Source organism: Molothrus aeneus, chromosome 31 (genome assembly GCF_037042795.1).
Source record: "Molothrus aeneus isolate 106 chromosome 31, BPBGC_Maene_1.0, whole genome shotgun sequence".
Taxonomy (NCBI): domain Eukaryota; kingdom Metazoa; phylum Chordata; class Aves; order Passeriformes; family Icteridae; genus Molothrus; species Molothrus aeneus.
The window spans coordinates 180,176-200,353 of NC_089676.1; the positions used below are offsets into that span (position 1 = coordinate 180,176).

Below are 20,178 nucleotides of genomic sequence, written 5' to 3' on the forward strand. Positions count from 1 at the left end.
TCCCGTCTCCCTCTCCCATCCCGTGTCCCGTATCCCGGTGTCACGTTCCCGTTCCCGTCCCGTCTCCCTCTCCCATCCCGTGTCCCGTATCCCGGTGTCACGTTCCCGTTCCCGTCCCGTCTCCCTCTCCCATCCTGTTCCCCTCCCGTCTCCCTCTCCCATCCCGTTCCCGTCCTCTCCCCGCTCCCGTCCCGTGCCGCCGGTAACGGAGCACGCCGCTCAAAGCTGAACGCCGTTTAATGGAGGAGCGATGACGAACGGACATTGCTCATTTCAAAGCCAAACCCGCCAAGGAACGTTCAGCTGTCCCCGCCCTGCCGGCGGGAGCGGCTTCACTCCCGTTCCCTGAGAACGAACGGCTCGGGGGTGCAGGAGGGCTCGGTACCGTGTCCCACCCCTGCCTCAAACCGTCCTGAGCACAGCCGGGCTCTGCCGGTGCTCCTTGGAACGGAGCAGAGGAGCCGCGGATACCGAAATTCCTGCATGCTGGCAGAGAGCCTGGAATTCAAGGCATGAAGAAAGCTCGTTCTTCACCTGAGGATGGTGCTTCTGCTCTGAAAGAAATGCAAAGCATCCGACTCCTCCAACTGTCCCGGTAGGAAAAGCAAAAACTGTAACCCCAAAAACTGTAACAGCCTGAAACTGACAGCCCAGCCCTGTGGAAAGCTCTGGAAATCACCCCAGAACCGGAGAGGTTCTGGGGCAGGCAGGTCCTCAGCTCAGAACCAGAGCCCAGAGGCACTGGGGAAACCTTGTGCTGGGGGATGAATTTCCTCCATCACCATCAGGACCTGGAGCCAACCCACAAACCCCCAAAAATCCAAGGATTTCTGGTCCTGTACAAAAGGAGTCTGGAATTCTTAAGCTGGGCTTCCTGACATTTTCCTTCCTTAAAAATAAACATCCCCATGAGATTGCTAATGGAGCAGAACAGATCCTTCAAACCAACAGTGAACAACCAAACAGGAGTGGAGAACTTGGGACAGCAGGAGATAGGCTACAAAAACTGCTCCTTGGAATTGCTGAGTTTCATCCTTTGGGCTACAAAAACTGCTCCTTGGAATTGCTGAGCTTCATCCTTTGGGCAACTAAAACTGCTCCTTGAGCTTCCTCCTTTTGGGCAACTAAAACTGCTCCTTGGAATTGCTGAGCTTCCTCCTTTTGGGCAACTAAAACTGCTCCTTGGAATTGCTGAGTTTCATCCTTTGGGCTACAAAAACTGCTCCTTGGAATTGCTGAGCTTCATCCTTTGGGCAACTAAAACTGCTCCTTGAGCTTCCTCCTTTTGGGCAACTAAAACTGCTCCTTGAGCTTCCTCCTTTGGGCAACTAAAACTGCTCCTTGGGCTCGCTGAGCTTCCTCCTTTGGGCAACTAAAGCTTCTCCTTGGGCTTCCTCCTTTTGGGCAACTAAAATTGCCCCTTGGAATTGCTGAGTTTCCTCCTTTGGGCAACTAAATCTGCTCCTTGGGCTGACTGAGCTTCCTCCTTTTGGGCAACTAAAATTGCTCCTTGGAATTGCTGAACTTCATCCTTTGGGCAACTAAATCTGCTCCTTGGGCTTCATCCTTTGGGCAACTAAAACTGCTCCTTGGAATTGTTGAGCTTCATCCTTTGGGCAACTAAAACTGCTCCTTGGAATTGCTGAGCTTCCTCCTTTGGGCTACAAAAACTGCTCCTTGGAATTGCTGAGCTTCATCCTTTGGGCAACTAAATCTGCTCCTTGGAATTGCTGAGCTTCATCCTTTGGGCAACTAAATCTGCTCCTTGGAATTGCTGAGCTTCCTCCTTTTGGGCAACTAAAACTGCTCCTTGGAATTGCTGAGCTTCATCCTTTGGGCAACTAAATCTGCTCCTTGGGCTTCCTCCTTTTGGGCAACTAAAACTGCTCCTTGGAATTGCTGAGTTTCCTCCTTTTGGGCAACTAAAACTGCTCCTTGGGCTTCATCCTTTGGGCAACTAAATCTGCTCCTTGGGCTTCATCCTTTGGGCAACTAAAACTGCTCCTTGGGCTTCATCCTTTGGGCAACTAAAACTGCTCCTTGGGCTCGCTGAGCTTCCTCCTTTTGGGCAGCACGTCCTGGCTGGAGGGGGGGTCAGCCTGGTGCACCTGCCAAGGAAAACCAAGAATGGAATTACAGGAGCTCTGTGGGGCCAGCACAGGGCACAGCCACCCTCAGCAGGACAGAGCTGGGACACAGCCAGAGCCTCCCTCCAGTGCCTGCCCAGATGTGCTGGGCCTGCAGGAACATTTGGATGCTATTTCCTGGCAGATCTGACCCACTGAGGAAGGCTGAGATGTTTTCCTGCTGCCACAGCTGCAGCAAGGAGCTGTGGCCAGCAGGAACTGCAGCACAGGACAAGGAGTGGTGAGTTCAGACTGAAAGAGGGGAAATTGAGCTTGGAGATAAGGGAGAAATCCTTCCCTGTCAGGTGGGGAGGCCCTGGCACAGATGATTCCATGGATGCCCCATCCCTGGAAGTGTCCAAGGCCAGGCTGGGAGCACCCTGGGATGGTGGAAGGTGACCCTGGCCAGGCTTTAAGGTCCCTCCATCCAAACCATTCCATGACTCCAGCTCTGCACCCTGCAGAGGCTGCCCAGCACCAACAACCCCCTGAGAGCTCAGTCCTGCTGCTTCTGACTGTCCCAGGAAAAGATGACCATGAACCTTTAGCTTCCATTCAATGATGACAATGAACCTTTAACTTCCATTCAATGATGACCATGAACCTTTAGCTTCCATTCCAAGATGACAATGAACCTTTAGCTTCCATTCCAAGATGACCATGAACCTTTAGCTTCCATTCCAAGATGACCATGAACCTTTAGCTTCCATTCCAAGATGACCATGAACCTTTAACTTCCATTCAAAGATGACCATGAACCTTTAGCTTCCATCAATGAACCTTTAGCTTCCATTCCAAGATGACCATGAACCTTTAGCTTCCATTCCAAGATGACCATGAACCTTTAGCTTCCATCAATGAACCTTTAGCTTCCATTCCAAGATGACCATGAACCTTTAACTTCCATTCCAAGATGACCATGAACCTTTGGCTTCCATTCCAAGATGACCATGAACCTTTAGCTTCCATTCAATGATGACAATGAACCTTTAGCTTCCATTCAATGATGACAATGAACCTTTAGCTTCCATTCCAAGATGACCATGAACCTTTAGCTTCCATTCAATGATGACCATGAACCTTTAGCTTCCATTCAAAGATGACCATGAACCTTTAACTTCCATTCAAAGATGACCATGAACCTTTAGCTTCCATCAATGAACCTTTAGCTTCCATTCCAAGATGACCATGAACCTTTAGCTTCCATTCCAAGATGACCATGAACCTTTAGCTTCCATTCCAAGATGACAATGAACCTTTAGCTTCCATCAATGAACCTTTGGCTTCCATTCCAAGATGACCATGAACCTTTAGCTTCCATTCAATGATGACAATGAACCTTTAGCTTCCATTCCAAGATGACCATGAACCTTTAGCTTCCATTCCAAGATGACCATGAACCTTTAGCTTCCATCAATGAACCTTTGGCTTCCATTCCAAGATGACCATGAACCTTTAGCTTCCATTCAATGATGACAATGAACCTTTAGCTTCCATTCCAAGATGACCATGAACCTTTAGCTTCCATTCAATGATGACAATGAACCTTTAGCTTCCATTCAATGATGACAATGAACCTTTAGCTTCCATTCCAAGATGACCATGAACCTTTAGCTTCCATCAATGAACCTTTAGCTTCCATTCCAAGATGTCAATGAACCTTTAGCTTCCATCAATGAACCTTTAGCTTCCATTCCAAGATGACCATGAACCTTTAGCTCCACTGTCCTTTTGGTTATTTAAAGCAATTGTGTTTTGTTTAATAAATTTATTACTAAGTTCAGTAAAATCTCTTTGAAAAACACCCAGGGATGGTGAGCAAACAGAACAACCTTCTCTTTTTTTTGTTACATCACTGAGTGACAAAAAGCACTGAATGTGACTGGTTGGAAGCAGGAAGGGACCTTAGAGCTCATCCAGTGCCACCTCTGCCATGGCAGGGACACCTTCACTGTCCCAGGGTGCCCCAAGCTGGCCTGGGACACTTCAGGGATCCAGGGGCAGCCACAGCTTTTCTGGAAATTCCAGAGAATTCCCCACCCTCACAGGGAACAGTTTCTTGTGTAAAAAGAGAGAAAAATTCACCCCACAGGTTTTGGAGAAGGATCTACCCCTCTCTCAGCATTCCCAATATTCCAAATATCAGGTGAAGGCCCCCAAAAGCTCCCAGAGCTGCAGCTGCCAGGCTCAGTCAGTGAAGGAGCAGCACAGACATGGGGCCCAAAGGTCAAATTCCAGTCTGGACACAACATCTGCTCCAGCTGTGCCAGGTGGGAAGGTTTGGGTCCCCACAAGCAGCACTGCCTGCCAGACTGACCTGATTTAAGTTAAAAAAAGGGATTTTTCTTGGAATGAAGCAGTCACATGGGTGAGGTTATCATTTTGGCCCAGTGTTTCCCAAGGAGAAGCACAAGGAAGCACTGGGTGAGCTGTGCTGGGGATCTCTGCTGGCACAGATGGGTCAAACCAGCAGGAAATTTGGCTAAATATCAACTAAAACTAAGGAATTCTAAGGAATTTATCTCAACCTGTGTTACCTGCATCAAATCAGCTGCCAAGTCCTTGGGATGGAATTCTTTTTGACAGTGTTGGAATTGAATGGGAATTTAGGAAGTGATGAGAGTTTCATTCTGTCAATAGCAAATGCATTCAAGCTCTGAGTTTTATTCACTGTTTGCAACAGAAATGATGAGAATTAAAGAAAAATTGATACTAACAATGCAGCTTTGGAATATCTTTCCACTTCTTGTCCTGCTCTCTGACACAATCAGCTCAGATGTTTTACGGGTCAAATGATCAACCTGGAATCAGAAAATTGATTTTGCCTTGTTACAGCAGCAAAAAACAAACCCTGGAGACACCCAGCAGTGCTCAGTGTGGGGCATTCACTGCTCTGCACAGTGCCTGACTTCAGACTGAAACAGGGGGGGATTGAAATGGTGATAAGCCCTGGAAATCACAGCTTTTATAGGGCCCTGGCAGAGAGAAGCACGTGCTGGTTTCACCCAGGAAATCACTGACACTTACCTACAGCTCTCCTGTTTTAAGAAATCTTAAGGACCTGTGTGAAGCAGTCCTCCATGTATAAATGCCACCAATTTCTACATGCAGGGAATATAATCTGAGTTATAAACTTGAATTTGTGAGTTTTAATCGACTTTTAAACAAGCTTTGGTTTGTCAGAATTAGCAGTGGAATTCCCATTAGGCAGTTTATTAACATGGAAATTACATTCCCCTTTTCACTCAGTAACAGTCCCAGCACCTGTTTGTTTTGAGAGCTATAGTTCAGAGCCTTTTGTCAGTGCTTTAGAATAGTTTGGGAAAACACCAGGAAGTGAAATGTAAAGGAATTTTGTTGCTGGAAACAGTGACTGTGGGAAATGAGGCTCCAGCAGATTACCCATGAATCACTCAGAGGAGGGAAGGAGCTGCACAGTAGCTCCAGAAACAGCTGAAGGTGACAGCAGAGTGTTCCTACCTGAGGATTAGAAACATGAGGGGGAGTCTGGATCCCTCCAGCTTCCTCTTCATGAGCTGAATTCTTTTCTGCAAGAAGGAAAGAATTGGAGAGTTCAATAAAGCTGTTAACACACCAACAATCCAGAGCAAACACCACCAGCTCTGCTCCAAGAACACTTTACAACTGCTGGGAACAGCTCCTTACAGAGCACGCCCTGAACTCCACCAAGCTCTGAATTTCTTCTTGAACTCTGCCAACCTCCAGCTCACTGCAGGATCCCTGCAGGAGTGGCTGTGATCCCCAGCTCCCTCACACACTGCCCTGCTGAGGGGATTTGATTCAAACCTGAGCCTGGTTTTGTGCTGCAGGACAGGGAAAAAGCCACTCTGGGCCAGCCCTGCCCTCCCAGCCCCAGCCAAGAGCAATGCCAGAGCCCCCTCAGTGCCTGCAGCTGCAGGAACACATCCTCAGGGGGGAACAGGCAGCTCCAGGCAGGTTTTTGCTGTTCCTAATTCATGCTGTTTTTCTGGGACACAGACAGGAGCAGGGAATGGTGAATGGGTGACCTTGCATCAGCTGTGGAACAACACAAGAATTCCAGGCTGACAAATGGATTTTCCCTGTGCCTCGTAGTTCCTGTAAATGAAACATTTGCCAACTCCCCAGGACAAGAAATTGTCTGGATTTCTGCATGGTTTTGGAACTTTTGTGACTCTTTAGAAGAATCAGGCACACCTTCATGTGGTTATTCCAGTTCTGCAGCCTACTAGAATTGTCAAGACCAAAATTCTGATCCACATGTGCTGTTTGCTACACATTTGCACCATTATTTTTCAACAGCATGGAAATGGCAGCTGGTTTGGCAAAGCTGCACATGTTTCTTCTCAAAAAAAAAACCCCAAACCCAACATTTCTGTACAGCAAATGGGTTCCAGATTGTCTGGATGCTTCTATCCAGCCTCTCCAAGAGGAGCAGATCAACAAGCAGCAATTCCTTCTTCAGTTTGTTTGGCAGCAAAGTTGAGTCCTCAGGCCCCTGGGCTAAACTGGGCAATGTGAACACAAAGCAGGAGGAAAAGCAGAGGATGGTTCATCTCAAATCAGAAAAGGAAGCTCCTGAGATGCCTGAGGACAATTTGGTGTCTCATGTTTTGAGCTGGAGACAGATTGGGTGCACATTTTGGAGCTGTGATTAAAAGTCAGCAGTGGGGAGTTTCCAGGGCTGGAGGAGCCAGGACAGTTATTTACTGCCAGATTTTATTTACAGTGATAGGAAAAAAACACTTGAGGAAATTCATTTTTGTGTGATTCATCCTAACAAAAATACTTGTACCTATTCAAGCTCCTCCACAAGGAAAGGCTGAGAGAGTTGGGGTTGTTCAGGCTGCAGAAAAGGCTCCAAGGAGAGCTCAGGGAGGGACTTTGGACAAGGCCTGGAGGGGCAGGACACAGGGAATGGCTTTACCCTGATGGGTGGGACACTGGGAATTGGGAATTGTTCCCTGGCAGGCTGTGAGGAGAAGCTGTGGGTGCCCCTGGACCCCTGGCAGTGCCCAGGAGCCACTGGGGTCATGGAAGGTGGCCCTGCCATGGCAGGGGTGGCACTGGGTGAGCTTTAAGGTGCTCCCAAGCCACTCTGGGATTCTATGATGCCAAAACCGTTCACCTTCAATTCTCCAAGTGCTGCAGCACACGGGGAAAGGGCAGCACAGGAATCAGCTGGAAACAGCAGAGCCAAACACAGAATGGTTCAGAAACCAAAACACACTCTGGTGAGCTTCTGTCCATGAAACAAAACACACTCTGGTAGGCCTCTGTTCATAAACCAAACACACTCTGGTGAGGCCTCTGTCCATGAAACCAAACACACTCTGGTGAGCTTCTGTCCATGAAACAAAACACACTCTGGTGAGCTTCTGTTCATGAACCAAAACACACTCTGGTGAGCTTCTGTCCATGAACCAAAACACACTCTGGTGAGGCCTCTGTTCATAAACCAAACACACTCTGGTGAGGCCTCTGTCCATGAAACCAAACACACTCTGGTGAGCTTCTGTCCATGAAACAAAACACACTCTGGTGAGCTTCTGTTCATGAACCAAAACACACTCTGGTGAGCTTCTGTCCATGAAACAAAACACACTCTGGTGAGGCCTCTGTTCATAACCAAAACACACTCTGGTGAGGCCTCTGTTCATAAACCAAACACACTCTGGTGAGCTTCTGTTCATGAACCAAAACACACTCTGGTGAGGCCTCTGTCCATGAAACAAAACACACTCTGGTGAGGCTTCTGTCCATGAAACCAAACACACTCTGGTGAGGCCTCTGTTCATAAACCAAACACACTCTGGTGAGGCCTCTGTCCATGAAACCAAACACACTCTGGTGAGCTTCTGTTCATAAACCAAACACACTCTGGTGAGGCCTCTGTTCATAAACCAAACACACTCTGGTGAGGATTCTGTCCATGAAACCAAACACACTCTGGTGAGGCCTCTGTCCATGAAACCAAACACACTCTGGTGAGGCCTCTGTCCATAAACCAAACACACTCTGGTGAGGCTGCTGTTCATAAACCAAACACACTCTGGTGAGGCCTCTGTTCATAAAACAAACACACTCTGGTGAGGCCTCTGTCCATGAAACCAAACACACTCTGGTGAGGCCTCTGTTCATAAAACAAACACACTCTGGTGAGGCTGCTGTCCATGAAACAAAACTCTGGTGAGGTTTCCGCTGCAGGAACAGCAAAGAGAGGCACGAGCAGCTCCCTCTGCAGGTGCTGCACCGGCACCAGCACAGCACAAAGAGCCCCGGGCTGTGTGGGGTTCTGGGCTAGTGCAGGGAAAATGGTGGCTAAAAGTGGGATTGAAGCTCAAAAAGCTGAAATTAAACAAAAAAACCCCACAACAAATAAACAGACCCAGAGCACTGGTTTTTGCACAGAGAATTCTGCTTCCCAAGTCTGCAGTAATGAGCTCAACAGTACAAAACCTCTTTGAGCTTAATGTGCAAACTAAATATTATTACAAACTAAATAACTCGGTAATTATTAGTAAAAAAAGAGTAGAAAAAGCAAATAAAATTTATTTCTAAATATAAACCCCATTCAATTTAGCTTAGCTGATAAAATGGAACAGAAGATCAGAATTTTGAACAGTAACATGAAAACATGTTAGCCATGCGTTAACATGTTAACATTTGTTCACCAAGTGCTTTAAAGAATAAAGCCCTGATAGAAAATGAAGGCACAATCATATATGTGAAGGAAATAATGAAAAATTGAATATAGAAAATTGAGGGGTTTGAAAAATAGAAAAATTATTATATCATTTAACAAAAATATCTTATAAAAATATATTCTAATGAAGACTCTTATACAAAAGTTTAATATAATAATAAAATAGAATAAATAAATATAAAATAATATAAGACTAATATAAAATATAATAAATATATAATAAAAATAATATAAAATAATAAAAATAATATAAAATAATAAAAATATATCGTGCAAAAATAATATAGTGCAAAAACAATATAGTGCAAAAACAATATAGTGCAAAAACAATATAGTGCAAAAACAATATAGTGCAAAAACAATATAGTGCAAAAACAATATAGTGCAAAAACAATATAGTGCAAAAACAATATAATGCAAAAACAATATAATGTAAAAACAATATAATGTAAAAACAATATAATGTAAAAACAATATAATGTAAAACATCAAACATTACCTCGAGCTTCTGAAATATTCACATGATTCTCATCTTCCACTTGATTATCCAAGACAGGATCCTCCTAGATTAAGAAACAGGTGTGTCACTGGCTGCAGCCACACAAGGAAGAAGTTTCCACTCAGATGATTTAGGACACACTTTTGAGATGGATTTGTGGTGGAATAAACTGAAATAACTGATTATGACATGGCAGGGTGAGGTTCCATCTGTGCCCTGTGCTGGGACACATGGCAGTGTCCCCATGGCATGAGCTGTGCCTCTGCTGCTCCTTGTGCACAGCATTGCTTGAACAGTGCCAGGCTGCAAAGTGGAGCAGTAAAATTAGGGGAAAAAATTAATTTAAGACATATTGTCTTCCTTAAGCATGTCTGAAAATAGAGGGGGTTATGGCTTACACACAGTGAAACAAAAATGGACTTTTTCTAGATGATACACCACAAAAAAATTCAAAAAGCCACCCAAAAGCAAGTCTGTGCTCTTACATTCATGTGCTGGCTCTCCTCCTGTGGGTCACCTCTGCTCAGCCCACACACCTGGAGAGGCTCAGCAGTCTGTCCCTGCTTTAGGATGCTCTTATCAACATTCTCCATGCGCTGTTTCTCGGTTGTAATTTTCAGTTTGAGCAGGTGAAAAGGCGTTGGCACTTCCCCCACGTTCAGGTACATGGGCTCCTCCTTAAACAGCAGCCCCTCGTCCTTGGCCTCCTTGAACCCTGGGGGTTGGTAATCAGGGGGGGTAACTGCAGAGAAATTAAATGGGGGAGAATGAAATCTGTTCTTGCAAAACTGATTTTAACTCTTTTCTCTTTTAAATACAGAGTTACTGCAAAAAATTGTGTGTGGGGAGGGAAGTATTCAATATTCAGTTTGGATAAATGAAGCACAACAGGCAAAGCCCTGGTAAAGCTCTTTGGAAGAGGTTGTAGATACAGAGAGGGAAAACAGAAGCTCTGATTTGTCATTGTAAGGCAGTAACTCACTCAGAAAGCAGAGCCAGGTATTTGGACAGTCTCCAGGCTGGGAAATTATGCTATAGCCTGACATACTCTGGGAAACTCCAAGTGTTTTAAACCCCAGCCAAATGCAGTGAAGTCAGTGCCAGGATTGTGTCCCTGCAGTGAGATCACATCCCCTCCCCTTGGGATTCAACCTGTCCTGAGGAACAGCCACACATGAAACAACCTCACTGAGCAAGTCCCAGCAACCACCAAGATTATCTATCCACTGAAAACTGGAAAATGCCTTTGTTTGGCTTGCTTTGCACAGCCTGATCAATCAGGGTGACATGGCAGTGTCCCCTTGGGGTGTTGCGATGTCCCCAGGACGAGGTGAAAGTGAGTATTTGACTCCATGTTCTCAGAAGGCTGATTATTATTATTATATTATATATTATATAATACATTGTATATAATAAAATATATATTATATACAATATATTATATAATATATAATGTATTATGTTACACATTATATAATATATAATATTGTATATATATTATATTATCATCTTATATTATATAATCTTCATTATATAGTATGCATTATATACCATGCATTATATACCATGCATTATATACCATGCATTATATACCATGCATTATATACCATGCATTATATACCATGCATTATATACCATGCATTATATACCATGCATTATATACCATGCATTATATACCATGCATTATATTACATTCTAAAACTATACTAAAGAAAGAAAAAGGATACATCAGAAGTCTAGAAAAGAATTAATAATAAAAACCCCCGACTGACTCAGGGAGTCTGACACAGCTGGCTGTGATTGGTCATTCATTAAAAACAATTCAAATGTTTGGATAAACAATCTCCAGACCACATTGCAGAGGAGCAAACATGGAGAAGCTGAGGCTTCTCATCCTGCCAGGGGAAGAGCTCCTGGCCAAGGGGTTTTTGAGCACACCCTCATCGTAGTAGAGGAGTTTCATGGTGAGGCAGACGTCGCTGGGCAGGGGGCTCAGGTTCTGCATCAGGATGTAGATCTTGCGGATCAGGAGGATGCTGGCCTTCTTGGTGTCAGCACAGCTGATGGGGCACTCGGACTTCTTGTCCCTGCTGAAAGCACACAGCAGCCATGGGAGGTTTTGTTGGGTTGTGATTTCAGGGTTTACCCCCAGAACTCTCCCCTGATAATTCCCTGCCAGGGGTGTCAGCCACCTCTCCTTTCCCCTCCCAGCACTGTCTGTCATTCCTGGCATTCCAGAAGGAATCCAGACTCAAACCCCTGGGGGGCATTGGGCCATCCAGGTGTCCTTTGTCCCTTGTCCCTCCCCTCCTGTCCCTGCTTGGTGGCTCCCTGCCCCTTCCCTGCCCCTCTCCCCGGGGTTAAAGGAGCAGCAGCCACGGGCTCAGGGAGTTCTGTTGGAGCTGGTGCTGCATTCAGAGGCCTGAGGGCCAGAATAAAGCTCTGATCCAAACCCTGCATCAGAACCGACTCCTTTCCTTCACCATCGCCTCAAAGCTTCTCCACAGAGGGAAACCTGAGGAGCACCAGAGCTCCTGCAGGCCTGGGCTGCAGCTCCCAGCTGGCCAAAAGTGTCCCTGGGGTGAGACACCACACTTGCCACTGCTTGGTTCAGCAGCAAGGGCCACACAAGCTCAGGCTATATTGGTAGATCCCAGCCAATTTTGATACAGAGTGAGCACTTTCACTCTCTGTTTGTTCACAAACATTTTATTGCCTGAGGTCTGAGATTGAGCACTGCAGTTCCTAACCCTGCACCTTCTCTGTCCCTTGGGAGATCAAAGCCTGAGCCAGGGACATAGGAGAGTTCAGGGATCAGCAGCTGGCACCAACTGCTCCATCCTACATCACACAGTGCCTAAATACCCAAAGGAAATACTGAAAGACAAAAGGAGGTACTTGTGAAAGCCCCACTTCTGGGAAGCCCTACCTATGTGCTTTCCCTTAAATAAAGGCACTCTTGAAGTTTCCTCAACATTGAGCACATTTAGGCTCTCTAAATATTTCCTCAACATTGCAAATTTAGAAACATTTAGGCACTCTAAATGTCTCCTCAACATTGAAAATTTTCTACAGATCTATTTCCCACAATTGGTAATGATAACAAACCTGGTGCTCAAGTGATTCTTGGCATCCAGGTCCAACATTTCCATGCTCCCAATCCACCAGAAGTTGACCCAAATCCCAGCTCAATGCCAGAACCTCTCCCTCTGTTTCCCAGCTCCTCACACCTGAGCACCTGCAGAGCAGGGCACCTATCCCCTGGTATTCCTTTTCTATTTTAAGGAGCATTTTATGCAGGAGGGAAGCTGGGAGGAGTTTGAATTAACTATATTTCAATTACTTGTCTTAAAATAAGCCATTTCTCTGTAGCTGTGACTGAGCAAAACATTGGGGTTTTTAGGATGGTTTTTTGGGGCTTTTATTTTAGGGTTGGGGTCTTTCCAGCATGGTGGAAAAGGGTCTGGAGAAGATGTGGGGAGCAGGGCTGTGTCCCCATTTTAGACAAACTGCTGGGGTTGAATGGGAACTGCTGGGGCCAGTGCTTCTCCCCCAGGTCATTAAAAACTCCTGAATGTCTCCTTGAGTTTGCCAGATTGATACAGGGGAAGGGAAGCTATGGCTTGGCCCAAAAGTGTAAAAACTAAAAACAAACAAAGGAATTCTGAAGAAGAGAGGAATTGACTGGAGCAGCTTCATAGAATCACCAGTTATTAGGGTGGAAACATAAATCCCATCCCACCCCTGCCACCATCCCAGGTGGCTCCAGCCTGGCCTTGGGCACTGCCAGGGATCCAGGGCAGCCCCAGCTGCTCTGGGCACCTGTGCCAGGGCCTGCCCACCCTGCCAGGAGGAATCTCCCCTGGACATGCAGCCCAAACCTGCCCTTTTGCATTTTCAACCCAGGAATCCCCTCCCCATGGCTGGGGATGCCCAATGTTCTTATCTCAGCAATGGAAATTCCACCATGACTGAGTTGTGCATCACAAGTTACATTTCTATTGGGTTTTGGGTGTATTTTCTATAATTTCTGCTAAATGAGGAATTCCAGTAACATTCAGTATCTTCAGATAATTCAATCTGGTGTGAAGCTTCACCCCCTACACATGAATATCTCAAATATCCTCAGAGTATCAGACTCTGACACTGAGCATCATCTGCTGGGTGGATATTAAAATTAGGAGCATAATTCAACAAAATTATTAATAGTATTTTAGTAAGTATGTTGATAAAATTAAGTCTCAAGATGCAGAATTTCAAAAGCAAACAGATCAAATGCAGAGCTGTGACATTCAGGGGTGTCCAAGGGACATGGAGCAGTCCCAGGGCTGTACCTGCCAAAATCCAGGAGTGGCCCATTGTGGGTGTACTTGAACTTGAAGTGGTAACACTCTGTGACTGCCTGCAAACAAAGCCAGGAATTATCAAATGAATCCTGAACATCCTGCTGCAGCTCTGCTCACTGATCTATCCACCTCTGAAGGAATAACTACAGCCCAACTCCCATGTGCTGAATACAGCTTCCTAACCCTCCAACAATTGACAGTAAAAATGCACAAAACTGTTTCAAACTTAATAAAAATGATGATTCCTTTCCAGCAATCACCATGATCAAATATTTTGAAAATCAGCTGAAGTTTTTAGCATAAAATATTCCAGTTTCAACAGCTATGAAAATGGAGCACTGGTGGTGACACCCAGTGGGTTTGGGTTTTCCAGGGTCCACAAATTTGTCAGGCAGAGTCAGGATGGGACATTTCACTCTGCAGTGATTTTTTGGTTTCTTGCACAGCCTGAGAATACCCAAAAGCAATTCCATGCATGGCAATTCCCACTGACCCCAGTCATTTTTACCCCTGCTATTTCAAAATGCTCTTTTTTATTGCTGTGCATGTTAAATATTCCTGCCTGTAGCCACATTTCACTGTATCCATACTATCACCAGTGAGATATTCCAGCAGATTTACCTGAGGATCTTCTGTCTGGGTATAAACCTGGGGTTTGGAAGAAAAATAGAGGAATCACAATGAGAACTACACATTCCTCAAAGAATATCCCTAAAAACATGTCCCTGCCTTTCAGAGATACTCACTGCTAGGACAATCTGTCTCAGCTGCCAGGAACATAAACAGAGAGAACAAAAAAACAAAAAGAACATTAAATATATTTCATTGCCCATTTGTGCTGCCCAAAGTGCTTTTCTCTAGCTCTGGAATCCAACACAGGCAGCTAAGGCCTGTTGGAAGAAAAACTTCTTCCTCTTCACTCCTCTCCTGTGGAGGAGAGGATTCAGCTGCAGAAGAAAACACCCACAGATCTCCCTCTGGCTTTCTGTGCTGCTGTTTACAAGAATTTGGTGCAGCAATGTTTGTGCATCCCACACTGCAGCTGACTGAGCTCAGCTGCTCCCTGGGCAGACTGAAATCAACACCTCAATGCAACTGAAATGAGACTGGAGCACTTACGTATTTCTTCTGCAAGGCATCATAGCATCCTAACATCCTGCAAAAACCAAACAACATTGGCCAGCTACTGCTAATTTTCATTTGTTTCTCACTAATAGCACCAAAAAAATGAAATTTTTGTGTTTACTTTTACTGTATTAGAGCAATAAATAACACTTAGCCATCATTCTACCTTCTTAGCAGTGATACAAGCTGTGTAACACCAAATCAGCCCAAGCTCTTGAAAGAGTAATTTAAAATACAATCTGGAGGTAAATCCATTGAAAATACAATCTGGAGGTAAATCAATTGAAAATACAATCTGGAGGTAAATCCATTAAAAATACAATCTGGAGGTAAATCCATTGGAAATACAATCTGGAGGTAAATCAATTTAAAATACAATCTGGAGGTAAATCAATTTAAAATACAATCTGGAGGTAAATCCATTGGAAATACAATCTGGAGGTAAATCCATTGGAAATACAATCTGGAGGTAAATCCATTGGAAATACAATCTGGAGGTAAGTCATTGATCAGTAAGAACATACTGTAATGCTTCAAACACCTTCCAACACATGTATTCATTAATCAGGGCAGCAGCTTGGTCTAATTGCAGGTGTCCATGGCACAGGGTTGGAGGAAGCTTCGAGGTCCCCTCCAAGCCAAAGCATTCCATGATTTTGTCATAAATCAGTAATTCAGCTGAACAGCAACACTGCTGAAGCACAAAGGAGTTCTGGCTTTTATTTAGGTGTTGCCATTTCCTTTTTGTACAGGACCCAAGCAGGGAATCAAAACTTACCCTGTTTTTATTCCTGATGTTCCTTTCAATTACAGCCAACAAATAAAAATCGGGTTTGGTGTGAACAAAAGGCCACTCCAAGAGGTCCCACAGCCCTTCCCTCCAAAGCAGGGAGCCTGTCCTGCTGCTGGCAGGGGAAGGAGAGCTGGGCTGCCCCTTCCATCTCCTCAGCCAGGCAAGATCCAGGAGGAAATTCCAGCCTTTCCCCTCCCTCACCGTGTGACAGCACAGGGCTGATTCCACTCTAACATCAACTCTCAGCCCTCAAGCTTTGCTAAGTGCAGCTCACATTTCTCTTGTGTGGGTTTTTTTTTTTTTTTTGGTGTATTTTCTCTAATTTTTGTAACATTCAGTATCTTCAGCTAAATAAATCTGGTGTGAAGCTTCACCCTCCACGTGGAATATCAGAATATCTCAAATATCCTTGTCCCAAAATCCCAACCCCTCAGCACTGCCAGGGATGAAGGCAGCATCCCTCCCACACTTTGGATGAGTGGGGAAAAGGGAAAAGAACCTTTGTGGAGGTAACAAAATACAGGAATACGTAACTAAGGCTTACAGAGGTTTCTAAAAAGCAAGGAGGGCACCTGGAACAGAATTCAGAGCTATTGTGAGCAGGAAGAAAAGCAGAAAAAGCAGCTGCAGTGCCAATCCCAGCCAGGTGCCAATCCCAGCCAGGTGTGGCACTGCTCAAACAGGGAGAATGGCACTGGCAGGCACAGCTCTGCCTTTGAACACTCTTAAAAAAATCTGTGAGTGAGATCTTTAAATATAAAGATGCAAAATGGTGGCTTTGAGTCTCCTGATCAACTAGAGAGGAACTGCTTTTAGACTTTTGCATTTCTGTGCACCCTTGAGTGCTCATGAGCACCCAGAGGAATGAGGTATACAAATATATAGTGTAAGATCTTTAGTATTTCTTTAGTAAATATTAAATATAGTCACTCTGCAAACAGAGATTTGTGCTCTCCTAAGCCCTGAGCTGAAAACTCCATTGTTAAATCTGTGACACACATGTGGGACAGAAGTTTTCACCTTTATCTGCAAACAAGCAGGAAGGAACCTCTGAGCATTGAGCTGCTGAGGAAGTCTTACCTGTGTGCTGCAATCAACCTACCATTTCACCAGCTGGGTAGAGCCTGGAGAGTTTTTGTCTTCTCGCAGAATTTTGACACAAACATCTCAAAAAAACCAAAAAAATACACACAGATTTACTCAGGACAAAGTGCAATGAAAAGTTCATTGCCTCAGAGCACGTATCAAGAAGAGACTAAAATTACTGACAAGCATGAGCTTAGCTTTAATGCTGAGCTAGTAGCAACAATATTAACAAATTTTTGAACAAAATATTACCAAAATTAAATTAATTCATATGTGAAGTTTCCATAACATGCACCAAAATGGCATCCATTCATTAAAAAGATCAGGTGCCTTTAAAAACAACTCCATGAGAACAGTTTTTGTCAATTATCCCTTACCATCCATGTATCTGGTCCCATAGGCACTTTCAGGGAAGATCCCCCTCAGGTATGTGATGCAGGACACTGCCACTGCCAGGAGCCTCTTCACCAGCATCAGGGATTGCTGCTCCGTGGCGATTTTCTTGGGAAATACAACTGCACTCTGAGAATCACAGCAAGAAATCAATTCATTTTTTGTGATTTAGAAAGTTAAGCACATTCCTGACACTTGGTGTTACAGTATTTGTAGGACACAGCTGGTTTCTACCAAGTGCATGACAACAAAGTCCAGATTATTTTTCTGTAACTTTTTTATATCTATCCTTTATTCATAATTAAAAGACTCAATTACCCTGCTATTTTCACATTAAGAAATATCACACAGCACCTGGGTGCACTGTTCCAGCCAAAACTCCCCCATTTTCCCCATGATTGTGCTGAAACACACAAACAAAACCATACCACAGAATTCTTTTGCTTCTGAGCAGTTGCCATTCTGCAGAGGTTCCTGTACCTGTCAATGAAATACCTGCATTAGCACCTGGATAAGGAAAAGGGCTGCAGCTCTCCAGGGCATTGCCTGGATTTACAAACACCTCCTGCACAATTCACCAGCTCAAACAAACCTGTGTTTTTCACAAAACAGAGCAGGATGGCTCCTCTAATCATCCCCAGTATCAGATTCTTGATTTTCACAGCAGCACAGGCCTCCCCTGAGCCTACAGGACGCAATAATTAGAACATTTCTATCTGTACTTCTATGAAATATGAACATCCAAAGGCAGTTCTCTTCAGTACTAACTAGGGCCCAACCTACAGGATTTTCAAAGGGCCTTATGAAAATTCTCCACACATTTCAAACACCCCCAGATTTGAGTTGTTTTCATCTGTAATTTAAATGAACATGGGAGAAACAGAACCCTCACCACCCTGAGCGTGACTCCACACAAACTTTCCCCCCAGCTCAGGAATAACAAATTCACCCACACCTGAGGAAAACACCTTCCCCAAGTTAGAAATGAGGGCTGGATCACGAAAGGCACCGAGATCCCCTCAGCAATCCTCTATAAACCCCGCCATGGCAGCACAGGGCCGAGGTAGCCTGTGAGGAAGGAGCCGCCCCCCTCAGCCTCAGCTCAGAAACCACCACCTGATTCGAGGGAAACTGAGGCAGGCGCGAAGACACAACACTGCAGAGTAGCGCGGGGCGGCGGGCAACAAAACTCGGAGATGAGGTGTGGGTGAGTTGAGAGGAAATCGAAGAAAAATTACAGGAGAATGTGAGGAGAGAGAAGGGAGATGAAAGAAGGGAGATGAAGGAAGGGAGTTGAAGGAAAGGAGATGACAGAACCGCCCACCCTCACCCTCAGGGCACCTTTTCCCGCCCTCGCCCTCAGCGGGCTCCGCCGCGGGGCCGTGCGCAAACGCAGGGGGCGGGGCTCGCCCTCAGCCGGCGCCGCGCGCACCGCGCATGCGCAGCCCCGCCCCGCCCCGCCCCGGCCCGGCCGTGAGGGGTCGGGGTTGTGGAATGCACTGGGCGGCTGTGACGGAATTACAAAGATTTTCTTTTTAATTTTTAATCGCTGGTCCTGTACTGACACCCCAAAAACCCCACCCTGAGGGCGTTGTCCAAACGCTTCTGGAGCTTTGGCAGCTTTGGGTCAGCGCCATCCCCTTCTGGGGGAAGAACCTTTCCTGATAATCCAATTTAAACCTCGCTGACACAGCTCCAGCCATTCCCTCGTGTTATAGATACACGTTATAATATTGGCTTTTCGCAAATATTCAAATGGATTCTATATATGTGATGTTAAAATAACTTTGTTATAAAGGTATGGGTTTTATTTCTGTTGTTAATTAAGCTTACATATAATAATAAAATACCTATGCTTGTGTTAAAATGCCTGCTTGGATGGGATAACATCCAGTGAACATAGGAGGAGGACCCTGCTATTGATATTCTAATTATCAGTGTGAAAATGTGTATTTTATTATTGGCTTTTGCAAATATTAAAATGAATATTATATGTTTTCTGTTAGAAAGTTATGCTGTATTTTCTTAAGTAGTGTGTTAAATATAGTTTTAGGTTATAACCTAATGTTAAAATAGAAAGACACTTTTTGAAGAAAGGAATGAGGTGCTCACACTGGTGGCAGCCACGGGACACCCAAATCTTTCCGAGAAAGAGAATTTATTGCTCCATTATCAGAAGAAATGAACTTTATCCTGCCTCGCTCAGCCCTGGAGACACTGTCAGGATTCAGAGGAAGAAGTTGACACTGCCCAGACAGAATCCTGTGTTTGAATGGAATTTATGCATCATGTATGAGGTGTATGAATATGTAACAGGTTATTGTTTTTAAGGGTTAATCCTCTGTTAACGTGGGTCCTTTTTCAGGCTTATTTTACCCAGAAAAAGGTACCCAGAATGTCTGTAACTCTTTGATTTGATTGTCTTGTATTGTCCTAATCCAAATTGTCCAAATTTTTATTACTCTAATTATATTGCTATTTTTATAACCATTTTTTTACTATTAAACTTTTAACATTTTAAAAACAAGTGATTGCCATTTTTCACATCTTGTGTTGTCCTAATCCTAATTGTCCAATTTTTTATTACTCTAATTGTATTCCTATTTTTATAACCATTTTATTACAATTAAACTTAAAATTTTAAAAACAAGTGATTGCTGTTTTTCACAATCAGCATTTAGTGTCTGAAGAAAATATAGGCCAAGGCCCAAAACTGAAGGTGATGATATGGACTAAATGGACTAAGAATAATAGATAATAAGAATAGATAATATGATAATGAACTAATGGACTAAAACCACAGCCAAGGAATATGCATGCTCTAAAAAGGTGGACCCCAGGAGGAGCCATGCTAAAAAATTCTTGGAATATGTAAACTAGTTTGGGAAAAAAAAATTACTATGCATAAATGTTTATGAGTATGTAACAAGCTAATAGAATAAAAAAAGTATTTAAAGGGTATCCCCGAAGGTAACAGGGATACCAAGCACCTGGCTGTAATAACTTTTGCTTTATTTTGTCTCCTATTGTCCTGTATGAAACTTTTTACATTTTCACAGGAGAGTGACTGGGTTTTCACAGGGGATTGCTCTAGGTGATTTTGG

The 20,178-nt window shown here is 44.4% G+C and overlaps 1 protein-coding gene across 4 annotated transcripts; it reads right to left on the reverse strand.

Annotated features, from left to right (window-relative positions):
* Positions 1-219: 219 nt before the first annotated feature.
* HORMAD1 (HORMA domain containing 1) lies at positions 220-18,358 on the reverse strand. 4 transcript variants are annotated; one of them, XM_066568230.1, is made up of 15 exons: positions 18,191-18,358; positions 17,667-17,759; positions 17,503-17,554; positions 17,059-17,203; positions 16,698-16,761; positions 14,797-14,833; positions 14,424-14,444; positions 14,299-14,325; positions 13,666-13,733; positions 11,270-11,421; positions 9,817-10,073; positions 9,332-9,395; positions 5,607-5,674; positions 4,844-4,927; positions 220-2,108 (listed from the first exon to the last, which is right to left on the reverse strand). In XM_066568230.1, exons 3-15 carry the CDS (start codon positions 17,533-17,535, stop codon positions 2,028-2,030), a joined length of 1,101 nt encoding a protein of 366 aa, XP_066424327.1. In that variant the 5' UTR covers positions 17,536-17,554; positions 17,667-17,759; positions 18,191-18,358; the 3' UTR covers positions 220-2,027. The 4 variants fall into 4 exon arrangements, with proteins under 4 accessions (XP_066424327.1, XP_066424326.1, XP_066424328.1 ...); XM_066568229.1 differs by having other exon boundaries at positions 18,188-18,358; XM_066568231.1 differs by lacking the exon at positions 18,191-18,358 and adding an exon at positions 18,030-18,111.
* Positions 18,359-20,178: the final 1,820 nt, after the last annotated feature.

Bases quoted from the DNA above. Each gene is read 5' to 3' on its own strand.
- HORMAD1 (XM_066568230.1), bottom strand. From the start codon at position 17,535: ATGGCAACTGCTCAGAAGCAAAAGAATTCTGTG. The intron at 10,074-11,269 runs GTGTGCTCAAAA...ATTTCTCTGCAG, and splicing joins ACTCCTCTACTACGATGAGG to TTACCCCCCCTGATTACCAA. The intron at 5,675-9,331 runs GTAATGTTTGAT...TCCTTCTTGCAG, and splicing joins GAATATTTCAGAAGCTCGAG to AAAAGAATTCAGCTCATGAA.